The sequence below is a fragment of the Lepidochelys kempii genome, chromosome 13 (genome assembly GCF_965140285.1).
Source record: "Lepidochelys kempii isolate rLepKem1 chromosome 13, rLepKem1.hap1, whole genome shotgun sequence".
NCBI lineage: Eukaryota > Metazoa > Chordata > Testudines > Cheloniidae > Lepidochelys > Lepidochelys kempii.
Window position 1 is genome coordinate 37,838,019 of NC_136392.1, and position 18,910 is coordinate 37,856,928.

Here is an 18,910-nt window from a genome sequence, read left to right on the forward strand (position 1 = left end):
CAGCATGCAAGCCACACTCCATCTCATCAGCCTGGGTTATACTGGCAGGGTGACCCCAGCACATCCCTAGCCCCAGATCTTCCCCCAGACATGCATATCTTGTCCTGCCCAGTCCTCTCTTGGACAGTAAAAATATATTAAGTTTGTTCTATTTCATACCATCTTATTACCTTAAATAGTTACCCAGACACTTCAACTTCCACACACTGGATTAGATAAAACAGTAAAACAAGATTATTAATTACACTGAGACAAATTTCAAGAGACTGTGAGCAATGAAGCATCAAAGTGAGAAATTCTTCCAGGAAAAATGAAGATAAAATGCTTCCAAGTATCTGCTTAAGAAACTATCGGAGTTGCAAAACAAACTTCCTCACCCTGTGCTCCAGCAGATGACATCAGGACCCCCTTCCCCAGAGTCCAACAGCTGTGTCCTTTGTCTTCTCAGGTCCGGAGAATGAGGTGGACGGGGGGGCGGGTGTCTTGGGGTGTTTGTCCTTCCTTTTGATAGTTTCAGTCCCTCTCTTGAACAATGTTTCCAGCTGAGACCCAGGAGCCAAAGAGTCTCTGTGAAAGGATGTTCCCTGCTGGTTTTTCCACTGGTTTGAACTTCCGTTGTTTTCCCTCCCTGCTTGATGATTCTGTTTACTGCTTAAATGCAAATTAAGGCGAGCACACATTCCTTCCTTTGGTTGGGACAGACCTGCCTGGGCAGGGCTGAGGTTTGGAGCATGTGTTAATCTTGTGATGCCACATACAATGGTGCCACGCATAGTTTACCAGGACAATAATGACCAGCAAATTATGAGTTTTCAAATGATACCTTACAAGGCATGCTTTGTACAAAGAGTATTACAATAGTGTGTAGGGTGTGAATACAGGGGTATATTCTGTCATACGCACTCCCTTCCCAGAGCCAGGATAAAATCCAGGAATCCTGGATCCTAGCCACTTGCTGTAACCCACTGGACCCCACTCCCCTTCCCGAGCTAGGATAGAACCCAGGAGTCCTGGCTCCCAGTACTCCTTCTGTGATCACTGGACTAGTACCTCTAGCTGATGCACACACGACGATAGAGAATTTTTTACATTCAACAAACACAGTCAATGTCTGAGAAATAGCTCATTGGCACCAGCTGGGGATCTGGCCCATGCACTCCAATGTCGCTATGGCTGATTGACGCTAGTTCCACTGAAGTTAATGGATCAGATGCCCAGCCAACCTACAAGAAGGCCATATTGGTTAAAAATCTGACCTGGTTTAGAGGGAAAGTGAAGGCAGCTATATTGCGAATGAAAGAAAGGGAAATTGATAGTAATAAATATAAAACAGAAGCTAGGAATTATAGAAAATTGATAAGAGAAGCAAAAGGAACACAAGGAGAAATCTATGGCCAGCAGTGTTAAAGACAATAAGAAGGAAGTTTTTAACTATATAAGGAACAAAAAGAATCCTGACAATGTTATTGGGCCATTACTAGATTGAAATGGTAGAATTATCAATAATAATGCAGAAAAGGCTGAAGTGTTCAATAAATATTTCTGTTCTGTATATATACAGATGATGTAGTCTCATCATATGATGATGATAGCACTCTTTCCTTTCCACTAGTATCTCTGGAGGGTGCTAAACAGAAGCTAGTAAAGTTAGATATTTTTAAATCAGTCCAGATAACTTGCAGCCAAGAGTTTTAAAAGAGATGACTGAGGAGTTCGCTGGACTTGACTGATTGGATATTTTTTCTAAAAGATCCACTCTAGGAATTATTTTGAGAAAGCCCTATGGTCTGTGTTATCCAGGAGGTCAGACTAGGTCCCTTCTGGCCTTGGACTCTATGAATCTATGTGGGAAAGAATTTGCTCAAAGTGGAGGGAGAATCGCCCCATCTGTTGGCAATGTGGAGGATATGACACAAACCGTGTGAGAGAGCACATAAATACCAGGTCCGTCAATGAGATAGAGACTGAAGTGGGTTGGAGTAAAATTTAATTATGAAGCAGGAAGGGAGGGGAGTTTACAGGAATTCGTACAGATTGGAAACAAGTGGCAGATGGGCTCTGGAAAAGGAGAAGGCAGGTCAGTTTTCTTTTCTTTCTTGTTTGCTTTCAGTTTAGAAGAAGCTCCCACGTTGGCAGTGGAACCCATGGCAACGATGTGACATGGAAGATTACAAAAGCAGGCTAAAATGTATTTTGTGTTGCATTCCTGGTGCTGCACATGACCAGGGAAGAGACCTGTAGAATATTCAAAGCAAATATGTTAAGCTTGACAACGCCCCACATGGAAGATGGAGGTCATGAACACCATCTGTCAGATGGGGAAACTGAGGCAGGGGCAGGGACAATTGATTGGGCCTCGGCATCACAGACAGATTGGAAAGATTCATGCTAAAGACCTTTGGAGGTTCTTCTTCAGGCTTGGATCTCCATCCTGTGATTCTCCTAGGATCCTGCAAACAAAAAGTGACAATGCTGGAGTCCATACCATGCTTCAGTCCCATCTTTTATTTAGATCTCTAGCTAAGGGTAGGGGAGGGAAATAGTGAGGAAGGAGGGATGAAACTGCAGGGGGAACAACCAGTGACTGACTCACCAATGCCCTCCATGGGGCTAGGGGCACTGTCCTGCAGATAGCAGGGTGAGCAGGTCACTAGGGGGCGCTCTCCCCCTTGGAGTCATGGGTGAACCCACTTCCCCAGAGCTGCAATACTGGGTGCCGCGCTGCAGGGAGCGGGGCGGGGACTCAGTAGCTGGCGCTGTCCCCTGGCAGTCAGGGCTTGATTTCGATATCGCAGTGAGGCTCTCGGGGGCGCTGTGCTGCCGGGAGCCCCATGGCCAACTGCTGGAGTGTGACCCCCAGCGTTCAATCCCAACACAGCTGATTCCGCTCTGCCTACCTCCTTCCCACCCCTGCCATTTCAATGCAGTTCAGGAGCCTCCTTTGCTCCACATCCGAAATGGTTGGCCAGCTGTCATGCATCCAACGCACCCCACCCCAGAGGTGGCTGCATGTCAGCCGATGGCCAAAGAGCTGCCCATGGGAACAGAGCCTCTGACACACACGATACCTCGCCAGCTACGGGGCATGAGCTGTAACTGCGGTACTGGGAGATGCAACCTTCCCTCTGCAACTAGCCTTGTGTAGGCTGAGAAAGAAAAGGCGGAAAATTTCAACCTTGGTGGGTCATTTTGGGTGCGGGGACAAGTCCCCAAGACCCTGCTAATCAGAGCTGCCTGCCCCGGAAGAAGCCAGTTACCTTCGTGCTTCATCAGGAAGTAGGTGATGAGGAAGATGAGGCTGTTGAGGGTGAAGAATGAACCCCCCACGGCCAACTCCCGGGACCAGCTGCCTGTGTGGGCTGAGGAGAGGAACCGTGATGGCGATGGAGGGTCAAGGCACTGCTCAGAGTGTGTGTGTTGTTAGGAGAAGGAGCAGGCTGACCCAGAGGCAGATTTGAGTAGATGGGCTTCTTTATCGCGGTACTCGTTCCCCTGGACCCGATTGTCCGGTAAGCCCTGGATTAGTTACAGCCCACTCCTTTTGTTTAGGTTAGTAGGTACACGTCTACATCTGCTACAACACCCCAAAAACCCTTATTAAGTAATGGAAACACCCACTGTTAGTAAACCCACCTCTATCGATTGCTCACAGCATTACATACTTTTACCTTGAAGATATATTTCTTTGCAACAATTTGTTGCCATAAATCTTTCTCCTTAGCAGTTCCCAGGAGAAAGAGGCTGTGAACAGTTCTCAAGGGAAGGGTGGTGGGGGCCCTAAGCCAGGGCTGGTTTATGTAGCTGGGAAAGGGAGGGAGGGGAAGATAACGTTCCTTTTACCGTCTTCGACACAAACGGCATTTCTTCTGCAGCCACATCTTTATCAATCTGAGCAACAGAGAAGGGAAGAATCTGGCAACTTATATTTTAGACAAAGAAATACTAAAGAATTTGCACGTACATGACGCTGGAAGGTGGGACACAAAGCAAAAGGGTGCGTGGAAACCTGTGAAAATTGGTATGATGGATAAAAGGTACAGAAGTGCTACCATCTCTCTCCTCAGGGGTATTACAGACATGCAGAGCTCACCTCTCATGCTGATAACCACTGGCTCACTCCTCCTGGCTGGGACATTCCGTCCGGACAGTTGTACCCAGTATGAACAGCTGTACGACCCAGATACCATCGGTCCAGTGATACTCAAGTTGTAAGTGTAGCTGCTCTTGGATGAAGCCAGCGCGGACACAGCTATTCCATCTCCAAAGTACTGGAAGCCTTTAATCCTGTCCCATGGAGGGGGTGCTGAACACACAAGTCCCACGGAGTCACCAGCATGGTACGCCCGGTGCCAGGGATTCAACGAGAGGGATGGGGCTGCGGGGGCATCTGGGAAACATCAATTTCCATTGGCACCTATCCATCCTAATGAACATAGGACCAGCATCTTCAATCCCAACCCAGTGCCTTCAGGCTGTGGGGGACCCCTGCCCAGTCTGCGGCCCACCCATGTCCTTCCTGAGGTCCTCGTCAGAACTCACCAATAACCCCATGGCCTGGATTAAAGGGGACTCTGTATGGCAAATGTAACTATGGTGTTTCTACAGCCAGAGTATCTGAGTGCCTCCCAATCTTTAATTCGGGAGGGGGGCAGTGATATTACTTCCCCCAGGAGCAAAGGATGCTCCCTAAAAGTGGTTGGGCCATGGGCACCCAAACTGTGGCCCTGCCCCTCCTCCCTGAGCTCTCACCCTTGTGCCGCCCCTTCACCCGAGGCCCTGTCCTCATGTGGCCTCTTCCCCTGCGGCCCAACCCCTGCGCCACCTCTTCCCCCCAAAACCCCCACCCCAGCTCGCTCCTCTCTGTCCCCTACTCCTGCTCCCTCACCCTTACAGCTGGTAAAAAGTGGGAGAGCATAGTCACCCCACTTAAAAAAGTGATGGGGCCCTGGCCCCCTCTTCTGGCACCCCTGACTCCCTACCCTATAACAGATGGCACGAAGAGCCAACAATTGCAGTTAGGTGCCTACATGGCTCAGGCCCTTTTGAAAACCCCACTAGGGACCTAGATGCCTCTTGAGGTGCCTAAATACCTTTGAGAAATGGAGATTATGATTTTCAAAGCTATTTAGATGCCTAAAGACAGAGGTAGGCCCCAACCTCCCATGGATTTCATGGCTTCATAGATTCCAAGGTCAGAAGGGACCGCTGTGATAATCTGGTCTGATCTCCTCTATCACCCTTGCCAGAGAACAGCCCTGAAATAATTCATAGAGCGGATCTTTTAGAAAAAAGATCTCATCTTGAGTTAAAAATTGCCGGTGATGGAGCATCCACCATGGCCCTTGGTAGATTGGTCCAGTGGTTAATTACCCTCACGGTTTAAAATGCGTGGTAAGTGTAAAAATGTAATAAGAAAAGCCAAAAAGGAGTTTGAAGAACAGCTAGCCAAAAGGTAGTAACAAAATGTTTTTTAAGTACATCAGACGCAGGAAGCCTGCTAAACAACCAGTGGGGCCCCTGGACGATCGGGATACAAAGGGCGCACTTGAAGACGATGAAGTCATTGCGGAGAAACTACATGAATTCTTTGCTTCAGTCTTCACGGCTGAAGATGTGAGGGAGACTCCCAAACCTGAGGAATGTAGGTGACAAATCTGAGGAATTGTCACAGATTGAAGTGCCACTAGAGGAGGTTTTGGAACTAATTGAGAAATTTAAGAGTAACGAGTCACCGGGCCCAGATGGCATCACCCAAGAGTTCTGAAAGAACTCAGATGTGAAATTGCGGAACTATTAACTATGGTTTGTAACCTGTCATTTAAATCAGCATCTGTACTCAATGACTGGAAGACAGCTAACGTTACGCCACTATTTAGAAAGGTGACGCCGGCAATTACAGACCGGTAAGACTAACGTCAGTACCAGGCAAATTAGTTGAAACAATAGTAGAGAATAAAATTGTCAGACACCTAGAAGAACATAAACTGTTGGGCGAAAGTCAACATGGTTTCTATAAAGGGAGATAGTCTCTTACTAATCGATTAGAGTTCTTTGAGGGGGTCAACAAACATGTGGACAAGGGGGATCCAGTGGACATAGTGTACTTAGATTTCCAGAAAGCCTTTGACAAGGTCCCTCACCAAAGACTCTTACGTAAATTAAGTTGTCATGGGATAAGAGGGAAGATCCTCTCATGGATTGAGAACTGGTTAAAAGACAGGAATAAATGGTAAATTTTCAGAATGGAGAGGGGGTGTTCCCTAAGGTGTTCCCTAAGGGTCAGTCCTAGGACCAATCCTATTCAACTATTCAATATTCATAAATGATCTGGAGAAAGGGGTAAACAGTGAGGTGGCAAAGTTTGCAGATGATTCTAAACTGCTCAAGATAGTTAAGACCAAAGCAGACTGTGAAGAACTTCAGAAGGATCTCACAAAACTAAGTGATTGGGCAACAAAATGGCAAATGAAATGTAATGTGGATAAATGTAAAGTAATGCACATTGGAAAAAATAACCCCAACTATACATACAATATGATGGGGGCGAATTTAGCTACAACTAATCAGGAAACAGATCCTGGAGTCATCGTGGATAGTTCTCTGAAGACGTCCAGGCAGTGGGCAGCGGCAGTCAAAAAAGCAAACAGGGTTTGAGGAATCATTAATCATTATGGAGGGAGGAGACACAATAGACGCAGGGCAGTGGCTGCAAACATTCCCTGCGGAAACTGAATGTGATGTTGAACCCAGGCTATCCCACTGGAGTGCACCTTCCCTCCACTTTCCAAAGTGCCAGGGTGGGACGGCGCATGTATGCATGTGAGAGACAGAGAGACAGAGACACACACCGTGTGTGAGACAGAAAGACACACACACACACACACACGCACTGTGTGTGTGAGGGTCAGTGTGTGAGAGGCAGAGAGAGACGCGCATTGCCCCTTTAAGTACGCTGGCCCCACTCTAAGTACATTGCCTTTTCAAGTAGATGGGCAAGTTGAGACAGCAGCTGCTGCCAGCAAGCTCCCTCCGTCCTGAGCCCTGTTGTGTGTCCCCCACCCCTGCTCTGTACAGATGGGGGCAGGAGCAGGGGCAGGGGCAGGAGTGGGAGGAGGGGACACCCTGACATCAGCAACCCACCCCCCAACCCCCCGCACAGCAAGGCAGAGGGCAGGAGCAGCACACGGCAGTGGGGGGGAGGAACTTAGGGGAGCTGATGGGGGAGCTGCCGGCCCACCCTGGCTCCAAGCCTCCACCAGCTCCACCGACTGCTCTCCCTGCAAGCAGTGGACAAAGCAGGCGGCTGCCAAACAGCGTTATAAGGGAGCATTGCGCAGCTTTAAACCAGCCTGTTCTCTACGAGATCAGCCACGTCACATCGTTAACTGGGGATGGTCAGGGAGGAGTTCCTGTACCCTTCACTTGAACGGAGACGGGCTGGCTCTTCTCAGATGGGGTTTCTTGCCCGGATGCCCCCATCCAGTATGCACAGCTGTAGGCCCTGGTGGTGGCCAGCTGCGCTCTGAGATGGAGCCGGGCTTCCCTGTAGGGATCAGGGGGTGTTTCGAGGAGCCGCTCCCCATGTTGGTCGAAGAACCGGTAACCCGTCGGCTCCTCAGCTCCAGGAACTGAGCACTTGAGGGTCAGACGCTCCCCCTCAAAGAACTCCGGGTGTGGGGGGTGCAGAGAGAGTGTGGGGGTTGATAGGGGGGCTGGAATGGAAACACAGGGGTTAGTGCAGAGGTGGAGACCACTGGGGAGTGAGGGGGAGAGGAAATGGGGGGAAGACACAGCCCCCACCCATCCCCCTGCCCATTCCTTCCCCTCCAGGGGAGGAAATATCCCAGGGCAGATACAGCACCTCTGGGTACATTGCAGCCCACTTACCTGTAGGTGACACCAGGCTGGGGAAAATGTGGAAAGAGGCTGAAAAAGAGAAGAGAGGGAGTGAGAACTCTGGAAGAAAGAAAGAAAGAAAGAAAGAAAGAAAGAAAGAAAGAAAGAAAGAAAGAAAGAAAGAAAGAAAGAAAGAAAGAAAGAAAGAAAGAAAGAAAGAAAGAAAAGGAGAGCGATTGGAAAGAAAGCCTCTCACCCAGCACAGGCAGAAGGAGACTCAATTCCATGCTAAGCTGGTTCTTCTGCTGCTGGAAACGGAGTTCTCTGCCCAGCCACTGGCCTCGTGTCCTGCCTGGGGCCCGACCAAGCACTTCCCCTCTGCCGGCCAACTAGCTGCACAAACTCCCCCTCTGGCAGATTTCCGGGGCTCAGCCCAGGCACACACCAGGCTCCTGGGCCAGTCTACTGCACCTGCCCGGGGCTCTAGGGATATTTCTTCCCATACCCCTTCTTTTGTCTGGGAAATGGGAAGAAGAAGAATTGCCTGCCTGCCGTATGGGGTTACAGTATAAGGATTAGTTTGAGATCTGCGGGGCCGGGAACGTTACATTTTTAAACCTAACCGGTGTCCCTTAAGTGACTTGCCACAAGATGTCAGAACGTGTTAGTATTAGAGCTGGAAATGTCTCTCAGCCCGGATCCCCATTCTGCGACTCTACCCTCCCGACCACTCACGCTCCTGGCTAATGACGGAGATGATGGAGAATCAGATTGTTCACTGGCGTATCTTGTATGTCCAGCCTGACCAAAATAAATGTGGGTTTTTCTTTAAAGTCCACGTGTGGTCAGAAAAGCGGCTCTGCAAAAACATCACCACAATCACAGACCTCAACTTTCTCTGTTTCCGGTCAAATCTGCTTATTTTATGGCTACAGACATGTTTTTCCTCTTAATGGTGCAAGAACCAATGTCACTGAAGGAACGCAAGCTCTATTCTGTTTGGCCTCAGACAACAACAGAAGTGTTGAAGGCATGGGGGGAAGGGATAGGTCAGTGGTTTGAGCATTAGTTTGCTAAACCCAGGGTTGTGAGTTCAATCCTTGAGAGGGCCATTTAGGGATCTGGGCAAAAATTGGGGATTGGTCCTGCTTTGAGCAGGGGGTTGGACTAGATGATCTCCTGAGGTCCCTTCCAACTCTGATAGCCTATGAAATTACAGCTGAAGATACAAGAAGCAGAAAGAACCCAATTTGACTTTCAGGGTTACGCAAGGGCAGGCATTAAGAAAATGAATTGATCCAATTTAATCTGGAGTCAGAGGATGAGTAACTATGGGAAAGCAATATTTAAATAGTAAATAAAATATTTAAATATTAAGTAAACATAAAGTTACGTTATGTTATTATGTTAATCTGTGAGCATGAGTTAAAAGGCGATAAATGAAGATGAACTAAAATGAATTAAAAAACAAAGGTTCGTTTTTAAACACATTCTAACTGCTATGCCATTGTTCTGTGGTCTCATCTGAGATTTACAGTAGACACCTAGTTCCTGGCAAAGATGTCTAAACTTTCATATAATGCTGGGAATTAAAGTGATCTGTGTGGTTGCAAAAGTAACCCGCCGTTTTTGTGTACAATAAAAATATTAACTACAAACATGAGCTCACGAAAGCCAGTAAAGAGACTCACAACCATTACTAGAATGAATAGAAGAATGCACACAGAAGAATGCACACAAATTAACATCTGACAACCTCACCCTGGGATGAGTTCAGGTGACGCTTGATTTAAGCAATACTCTCCTGATGCCCAGATATTAAGACTGACATTAGTGGCACTAGGAAATTCACCCCATGCTAAAATGGCTATGTCCGTAGGAAGGAACTGTAGAAGAAGTTCCCCACCAGAGCTACCACCATTGTAGCTGGGAGTCCTGAGGTAGACAAGGTGCTACCAGCCTCTGTCACCGTCAGGTTTAAAGATATGTCTACACAGCATTGGCTAGTCTCGCCAAGCTAATTTGAATCCAGCTAGCACAAGTAACAACAGCAGTGAAGACAGCACCATCAGCCTTCAGAGTGGGCTAGCAAGCCAAGCGTGCACCCAGTGATGGGTCTTCCACAACCTCCCTTGGAAGCCGATTCCGGAGCTCCACTCCCCTTCAAGTTAGAAAGTTCTTCCTAATGTCTAACCTCAATCTCCCTTGTTGCAGATTAAGCCCATTACTTCTTGTCCTGACTTGAGTGGACACAGAGAACAGTTTCTGTACATTCTGAGTTTACCTGACTCATGTGTGAAGGCCTGATTATTGACAGCTGGGAGGACTAACAATTCTTCAAGTCAATATCTCTCAGGGGGTCTTTCTTACCCCACAATCATTCTTCCATGTTGATTTCCCCAACAGAAAATATCTGCTATCACAAACATTGCTTATTAGATCCAAGTATATATATATCCTTATGTCAGTATTTTATATATATGTTAAAGAGCTGGTTTCCAAGAATATCTGGAGTTGTATAGACTTGAAGGCATGACAGAGTTATTAAATACAGCATAATGAACAAATTCCTGACCAAGGTTACTTATTGGTCAAGGACCAGTGTTTTGGGCATAGGCGCCGACTCCATGGGTGGTTCGGGGCTGGAGCACCCACGGGGAAAAATTGGTGGGTGCTCTGCACCCACCTGCAGCCAAGCACCCCCCACCCCACCCCACCCACCTCATCTCCCCCTCTGCCTCCTCCCCTGAGTGCACCACGTCCCCGCTTCTCCTCCCAGTTCTTGCTGCTGCAAAACAGCTGTTTTGTGGCATAACAAACTCTGGGAGGGAGTGGGGAGGAGCAGGAACGCAGCACACTCAAGGGAGAAGGCGGGGAAGAGGCGGGGCCAGGGCGGGGATTTGGGGAAGGGGTTGGAATATGGGCAGGGAGGGGGCAGAGTTGGGGCGGGGACTTTGGTGAAGGGATTGGGATGGGGAAGGGCAGGGGTGGAGTCGGGGCGGGGCTGGGGGCAGAGAGGGGTTGAGCACCCACCGGCGCCAGCAGAAGTTGGCGCCTATGGCTCTGGGCATTAGAATTTAGACATAGTCTTTTTTGAAGATAAAGATTCTAATGAATAGTTAATATATATAAATATAAAGAAAGAAAGACCTGAAAGTATTACTAATTACTAACAGGTACTAACACCTCTTTATAACATATCTGAAGATTGTTATCACGTAGGGTTGCCGACATAAGAATATAAGAATGGCCAGACTGGGTCAGACGAAAGGTCCATCTAGCCCAGTGTCCTGTCTTCTGACAGTGGCCAATGCCAGGTGCCCCAGAGGGAATGAACAGAACAGATAATCATCAAGTGATCCATCCCCTCTTGCCCATTCCCAGCTTCTAGCTAACAGATGCGAGGTACACCATCTCTCTCCATCCTGGCTAATAGACATTGATGGACCTATCCTCCAGGAACTTATCTAGTTCCTTTTGGAACCCTGTTATAGTCTTGGCCTTCACAACATCCTCTGGCAAGGAGTTCCACAGGTTGACTGTGTGTTTTGTGAAGAGATACTTCCTTTTGTTTGTTTTAAACCTGCTATCTATTAATTTCATTTGGCAGCCCCTAGTTCTTGTGTTATGAGAAGGAGTATATAACACTTCCTTACTTACTTTCTCCACACCGGTCAAGATTTTATAGACCTCTATCATTCCAGAACCCTGCGGAATTGTCGAACATGATCATCACCTCTTGTGACTTACATACGATGCTCCTTACCATGGAGCATCACCCACGAGAGAGAGAGAGCGCCTAGCCACAATTAGAGATGCATGGTAGGGGGTGATGATAGCTTTTCTTACTAACAGGGGTTGGTCCAATGTAAGCTTTTACAGCACTCACCTGGTCACTGTAACTCAGAAGTCAGGCAAAGGGGGAAAACTATCCTGAAAAGGTCTGTGTGATTGCTGCCTCCTGCTGGAGGGGATGAGCCCTGTTATGTGTGTGTCCATCTCTGCCGCCCCCTGCTGGAGGGAACGAACCCTGACCAGCGCATGCACAGTAAGCAACTCACTGATTATACCTTCAGCACATAACCCTTCCCGAGCCTCAGTTTACCCTCCCAGACATCACTTCTGTTGTGTCTTTAAACTGTCAGGGCTTTGGGGCAGGGGCTGTCTCTCTGGAGGTGAATAGATGGTGCTAACACAGTGAGGCCCTGCTGTGATCTGGGGCACACCGGCACAAGGACAATGCGTATAAATGGGAGGTTTTCAGGCCCCATGTCCCTGCTCCCTGACGGTCCAGTCCTCACCCCTGTGATCTTACTGGGGCATCAACACGTGGGGGGTGGGGGGGTATTGTATTTCATTTTCTGGCAATTGACGACCAAGGGGGTTGCATTGCCTGTGAGTTTCTTTCTCTAAAGAAAAACAAACAGAACCAGAAAAGAGAAGTCCCCCCAGAAAAGAGAAGTGTCCCAGATTGTGCTGAGACCAGGAACAGGGAACCAGCTGCAGCACAGAGGCATGGTGCAAGCGGCCCGGGATGAGAGCAGGGTTGGCTTTGTTCAGCAGAACTGGGCCTGGTGTTGGGCCTGTCACGAAAATCAGCAAAATTATTGTGCAGCTGCTGGAGGGGCTGGGACCTGCTGTGTGTGTGTGTGTGTGTGTGTCCCTCCCTGCTGCCCCCTGGTGGAGGGGATGGGACCTGTTCTGTGTGTGTGTGTGTGTGTGTGTGTCCCTACTGCCCCCTGCTGGAGGAGATAAGCCCTGCTCTGTGTGTGTGTGTGTGCGTGTGTGTGTCCCTGATGCCCTCTGCTGCCCCCTGCTGGAGGGACTGAGCCCTGCTGTGTGCCTCTATGTTTGCTGCCACCTACAGGACAAACACAGGGCATGTTATGTAGACACTGGGACAAACTCTAGCAGCATCACCGTGGGTTTCATCCCCCAGCCTAGACACACCTAATGTGCAGAGGAACTGAAATCTAACATCTGTGGTCGGCTCCCTGCAGTTTCCCACTCAATCCACCATCCCTTGTGGTTCATCGTCAAACCAGACACCAACACCTGTCTGAGTCATGGAAGAAACCAGTTGGCATGAGGCCGCTGGCTGTACAGGTGAGGCCTGCCAGCCTGGGGCAGACACTGGAGAAGGGAAGCACTGAGGGTGGGAGTGGGAGTGGAGGGGGTGGATTTTGGGACACCACTCACAGCTGAAGATGAATCAAGAGAAGGAAGGATGAAGGAGAACCTAGGGCACTCCAGCAGGAGCTGGGGATGTGAGTTGGAATCCCACTTCCCACCAAATTCCCTTGGGATGGGTGTTGGGTTCAGACTTCCATCCATGGCCTTGTAAAGCAGCTGAAGGGGTTTAGGCACCCCAGGGGCAAAGGAAAACCACTCAGAAAAGGACACTGAGGCAAAGGTGTGGGGGGATTTAATTGCTAGTGAGAACAGAGGCAATTGGTTTTGTTTGTACAGCACCTGGCACACCGGGGGACTGGTCAGGACTACAGCTCCTAGGCACTACAATAATACAAATAAATAAAAAATCACATCTATCCAGCCATCCGGGACCATATTGCATCAGAGCTGAGGAACCAAGATGGACACTTTTCTTTCTTTCCCTCCCCTCTTCTGTTCTTCCTTTCTCTCTTCTTTCCCCCTTTCTTTCTTTTCTTCTTCCTCTCCATTTCTTCCTTCCTTCCCTCTTTCTCCTCCGTCTTTCTTCTCCTTTCCTTTCTTCTCTTGTTTTTCCCTCTCCTTTTCTTCCTCTCTTCCTCTTTTGCCTTCTTTCTTCCTCTTTCCTCTCCTTTTTCCTTCCTTCCCTTTTCATCTCTCCTCCTTTCCTCCTCCTTTCACTCTTTATTCCTTTTCTTCCTTTCTTCTAATTTAACAGTAATGAACTGGCTGGGGAATAAGACTGGCTCTCTTTGTGCGTGAGTGTCCCTGCTGCCCCTTGCTGGAGGGAACGAGCCCTGCTCAGCGTCCCTGTATCCCTGCTTCTCTTTTGTAGCAGAGCAAGGGAGAATTTGGGGGGATTTTAAAGATGGGTTTCCCCAAACTCCTATTGGATTTTGATGCCCAATGTCCGGACATATCACCAGGAATTGGTGTGTGCAGGGGGGCAGAGGGGGATAGATCTTGTGGCTGGCTCTGAAAATTGCACCCTACAATTCTTGGGGAACCTCACCTGTTGTGTTGGTGGCACCAGTTCACCTTGATGGTCACTTAGGATATGAGCTAACTACTTACGCTACTAAACGAGTTGGTCAGCCTTGTATTTAGCTGTGATGTGCTCAGCCCCTTTCTTGGCTTTGAAGAAGAGCTCAGCGTAAGCATGAAAACTTGAACCTCCACCATCAGAAGTGCGTCCAATATATAATATCACCTCAACCACCTTGTCTCTCTAATATGCAGGGACTGACATGGCTACAACAATATGGTGTTACCTGTGACATTCCCAGCCCTGGGGGATGGGATCCACCTCCCACCCCTGTTCTCCTCTTACCTGCAAGTGAATTCCCCAGAGTTGCTGGGACCGGCCTGCAGGATGCTGAGCAGAGAGACATACATAGAGCCGATGCTGGGCTCTGTGGTATCGATCTCAGACCATGCATCCCCGGGGACGAGCTCGGCTCTGTCCTTGTAGAAGTGAAACCTCCGATCACCAGTGTCCTCAGGGGCCGTGCAGGTGATGAGCAGGGGGATCCCTTCACTCACCACTCTGGACAGGGGATCCACTGTCAGCAGCTGTGGGCAGTGCTCTGAGGGGAGCAGCAGAGGGTGGGGGCGGGGAAGGGGCGGCTATACTGTATAATGGGCACTAGGGGGCAGCAGAGGGTGGGGGTGGGGAAGGGGCGGCTACACTGTATAATGGGCACTAGGGGCAGCAGAGGGCAGGGGTGGGGAAAGGGCGGCTACACTGTATAATGGGCACTAGGGGCAGCAGAGGGCAGGGGTGGGGAAAGGGCGGCTACACTGTATAATGGGCACTAGGGGGCAGCAGAGGGCAGGGGTGGGGAAAGGGCGGCTACACTGTATAATGGGCACTAGGGGGCAGCAGAGGGCAGGGGTGGGGAAAGGGCGGCTACACTGTATAATGGGCACGAGGGGCAGCAGAGGGTGGGGGCCGGGAAGGGGCGGCTGTACTGTATCATGGGCACTAGGGGGCAGCAGAGGGTGGGGGCAGGGAAGGGGCGGCTGTACTATATAGTGGGTGTTGGAATATAGATATGCAGGCCTGCCTGTAAAGACCTGTACTTTAAGAACTTAGGTGTATTTTTATCACTTTTATCACAGTTACAAGGGTATAAAACAAAGAATCAAAATCACGGTCCACCTGAGTCTTCTCTCACTAGGATAGTCTGAGGCCTTGTTCTTAGGCTAAGCCCTTTGGTGAAGCAGCAGGGGCAGCCCTAAGCTGGGAAGCAAATGGTCGCATCCTCACATCCCAAACCAGCCACACTGAAATAAGGTGCCATTGCGCTGTTAGGAAGAGGATCCTGTCCTGATAGTGCCCATTGCCTCCAGAGAAAGAAACAGATCTTACGATGGTTAAAGAAACCTTAGTTTGATAACATCCTGTCTGGCAACAACTCACTTATCAGTGGCTGTGGTTGTGAAACCCTCATTTCTGTGTGTTTTATCTTTATGGCCCCCACTTCTCTCTTGTTAATCTGTATGGTTCTCTAACTGATTCTTTCTGCTGTATACTTAATTTTGCAACGCTTTGCGGTGTCAGAGCTGGGAAGGGGACACTGGGGAACAGACTCTATTGGCTTATAGAGAGAAGCCAGACTGGTGTGAAGGGCTTCGGAATATGCTTGCTTGGAAACTAACCCCAATAAGGGTTGAGGATGGGGTGGCTATACTGTATCATGGGCACTAGGGGGCAGCAGAGGGTGGGGGCATGGAAGGGGTGGCTGTACTGTATAATGGGCACTAGGGGGCAGCAGAGGGTGGGGGCGTGGAAGGGGTGGCTATACTGTATAATGGGCACTAGGGGGCAGCAGAGGGTGGGGGTGGGGAAGGGGCGGCTGTACTGTATCATGGTGTCAAGGTTCCTCCCCCACTCTGAACTCTAGGGTACAGATGAGGGGACCTGCATGAAAAACCTCCTAAGCTTATCTTTACCAGCTTAGGTCAAAACTTCCCTAGGTACAAAATATTCCACCCTTTGTCCTTGGATTGGCTGCTACCACCACCAAACTAATACTGGTTACTGGGGAAGAGCTGTTTGGACACGTCTTTCCCCCCAAAATACTTCCCAAAACCTTGCACCCCACTTCCTGGACAAGGTTTGGTAAAAAGCCTCACCAATTTGCCTAGGTGACTACAGACCCAGACACAATGAACAATCCTCCCAACACTTGCACCCCCCCTTTCCTGGGAAATGTTGGATAAAAAGCCTCACCAATTTGCATAGGTGACCACAGACCCAAACCCTTGGATCTGAGAACAATGAAAAAGCATTCAGTTTTCTTACAAGAAGACTTTTAATAAAAATAGAAGTAAATAGAAATAAAGAAATCCCCCCTGTAAAATCAGGATGGCAGATACCTTACAGGGTAATTAGATTCAAAACATAGAGAACCCCTCTAGGCAAAACCTTAAGTTACAAAAAAGATACACAAACAGAAATAGTTATTCTATTCAGCACAGTTCTTTTCTCAGCCATTTAAAGAAATCATAATCTAACACGTACCTAGCTAGATTACTTACTAAAAGTTCTAAGACTCCATTCCTGTTCTGTCCCCAGCAAAGACAGAATATAGACAGACACACAGACCCTTTGTTTCTCTCCCTCCTCCCAGCTTTTGAAAGTATCTTGTCTCCTCATTGGTCATTTTGGTCAGGTGCCAGCGAGGTTACCTTTAGCTTCTTAACCCTTTACAGGTGAGAGGAGCTTTCCCCTGGCCAGGAGGGATTTCAAAGGGGTTTACCCTTCCCTTTATATTTATGACACATGGACACTAGGGGCAGCAGAGGGTGGGGGTGGGGAAGGGGCGGCTGTACTGTATCATGGGCACCAGGGGGCAGCAGAGGGTGGGGATTGGGAGGGGGCTGCTATACTGTATCATGGGCACTAGGGGGCAGCAGAGGGTGGGGGTGGGAAGGGGCGGCTGTACTGTATCATGGGCACTAGGGGGCAGAAGAGGGTGAGGGTGCAGAAGGGGCGGCTGTACTGTATAATGAGCACTAGGGGGCAGCAGAGGGTGAAGGTGGGGAAGGGGCGGCTGTACTGTATCATGGGCACTAGGGGGCAGCAGAGGGTGGGGGCAGGGAAGGGGCGGCTGTACTGTATAATGGGCACCAGGGGGCAGCAGAGGGTGGGGGTGGGGAAGGGGCAGCTGTACTGTATAATGGGCACTGGGGGCAGCAGAGGGTGGAGGCGGGGAAGGGGCGGCTGTACTGTATCATGGGCACTAGGGGGCAGCAGAGGGTGGGGGCGGGGAAGGGGTGGCTGTACTGTATAATGGGCACCAGGGGGCAGCAGAGGGTGGGGGTGGGGAAGGGGCGGCTGTACTGTATAATGGGCACTAGGGGGCAGCAGAGGGTGGGGATGGGGAAGGGGCGGCTGTACTGTATAATGGGCACCAGGGGGCAGCAGAGGGTGGGGGTGGGGAAGGGGCGGCTGTACTGTATAATGGGCACTAGAGGGCAGCAGAGGGTGGGGGTGGGAAGGGGCGGCTGTACTGTATAATGGACACTGGGGGCAGCAGAGGGTGGAGGCAGGGAAGGGGCGGCTGTACTGTATAATGGGCACCAGGGGGCAGCAGAGGGTGGGGGCGGGGAAGGGGCGGCTGTACTGTACCATGGGCACCAGGGGGCAGCAGAAGTTGGGGGCGCGGAAGGGGCCGTTATATTCTGTCAGATCGGGATTGAGTTGTGTGGGGTGTTCCTGTCGCTGTCTTGCAATCCCAAAGCGCCTGTCTCAGTGGTGCGTTGTTTCCCTAGTGCTCTGCCCCACCCAGATATCGCAGTGGGTGCTAGAGCTGGGAAAGCAGAGGATGGGTGTCTGCCTATGGCGTTTCCTGTCACCTGGGCTCCAGGACAATCCTGGTAGGATTCCAGGTGCTTTGGGGATGGGGATGATGGGGATGGGGGAAGCTTCTTCAAGATCTACTTCTCTCCAAGGACAACACACCCTAAAGAGGCCTACGGAGACTCACTCACCACAGATACCCAGCAGCATCACTCTGATTGCACTGGGCGTGTTGTCGGGACTCAGGTCTCCAGCAGCAGCAGGTGTAGACGCCAGCATCTGGCCCGGTAGCGCTCCTGTGTCACGGGCTGGATAGGAGTTCAATTCATCGCTGTCCCTTGGAAATTGGATCCCAGGGTGACGGTCTCTCCCACGATGTAGACCGGATGGTCCGGGCTCAGGAGATCTGGGGCTGGAACAATGAGGCTGGAAAACAAGAGTGGAGCAGAGGGAAGATGGAAGAACTGGGTGGATTTTATTAAAGAAAAATCCTCAATCATGCTCAATTCTAACCACCCCTAGCAGCCCTTCAGTCGATTTCTCTAGTTCTCTGACAATATTTTCTTTATGTCTCTGTGTCGGTTAAACTCAGGGCAGCTCCCCTCTCTCACAGCAATGGGATCAGGCTCTCTGCATACTCCGGCAGAGTCACTGAATCAGTGAAAATCCCATCACATTATCAATTTTTTCTTCCCAGCCCAGGGTGCTAGCGACCAAGTTTGTTTTTAAATGGCAGAGCAGATGCCGCTCTAACCACATGACTTCAGGAGCCGAGTCCTTAGGGCGGGGGCTAGAATCCATCAACCCTGCCCTACAACCATGCTCGGGGCGCAGGAAGCTCACTCTGGTAGCACACACTTACCCATGAAGGACACGGAGGCAGGCCCACACTCCTGGGACGCGACATCCCTATCACCCAGTCTCTTTCACAGCAAGGCTGGGATCTGATAACTCTGGATGTGCTGACCTTTGGCCTCTGGAGAGACCACTTGCAGCTTCCCTTTGAAGAACTGGAATTGGATCAGGGCCTGGTGCCCAGGAGCCAAGCATGTGAAGTTAAGGGATTCCCCTCAGAGATACGCTACCTTGGAGGGGTTC

General features: G+C 49.9%; 1 protein-coding gene across 2 annotated transcripts; it reads right to left on the reverse strand.

The window, feature by feature from the left end:
• Window positions 1-1,977: 1,977 nt before the first annotated feature.
• Window positions 1,978-8,185, reverse strand: LOC140897081 (Fc receptor-like protein 5). 2 transcript variants are annotated; one of them, XM_073309375.1, is made up of 7 exons: window positions 8,093-8,185; window positions 7,888-7,926; window positions 7,416-7,712; window positions 4,091-4,387; window positions 3,258-3,359; window positions 2,397-2,450; window positions 1,978-2,235 (listed from the first exon to the last, which is right to left on the reverse strand). In XM_073309375.1, the coding sequence occupies exons 1-6, from the start codon at window positions 8,121-8,123 to the stop codon at window positions 2,443-2,445; spliced, it is 774 nt and encodes a 257-aa protein (XP_073165476.1). In that variant the 5' UTR covers window positions 8,124-8,185; the 3' UTR covers window positions 1,978-2,235; window positions 2,397-2,442. The 2 variants fall into 2 exon arrangements, with proteins under 2 accessions (XP_073165476.1, XP_073165475.1); XM_073309374.1 differs by having other exon boundaries at window positions 1,978-2,450.
• Between the last annotated feature and the right edge of the window lie 10,725 nt (window positions 8,186-18,910).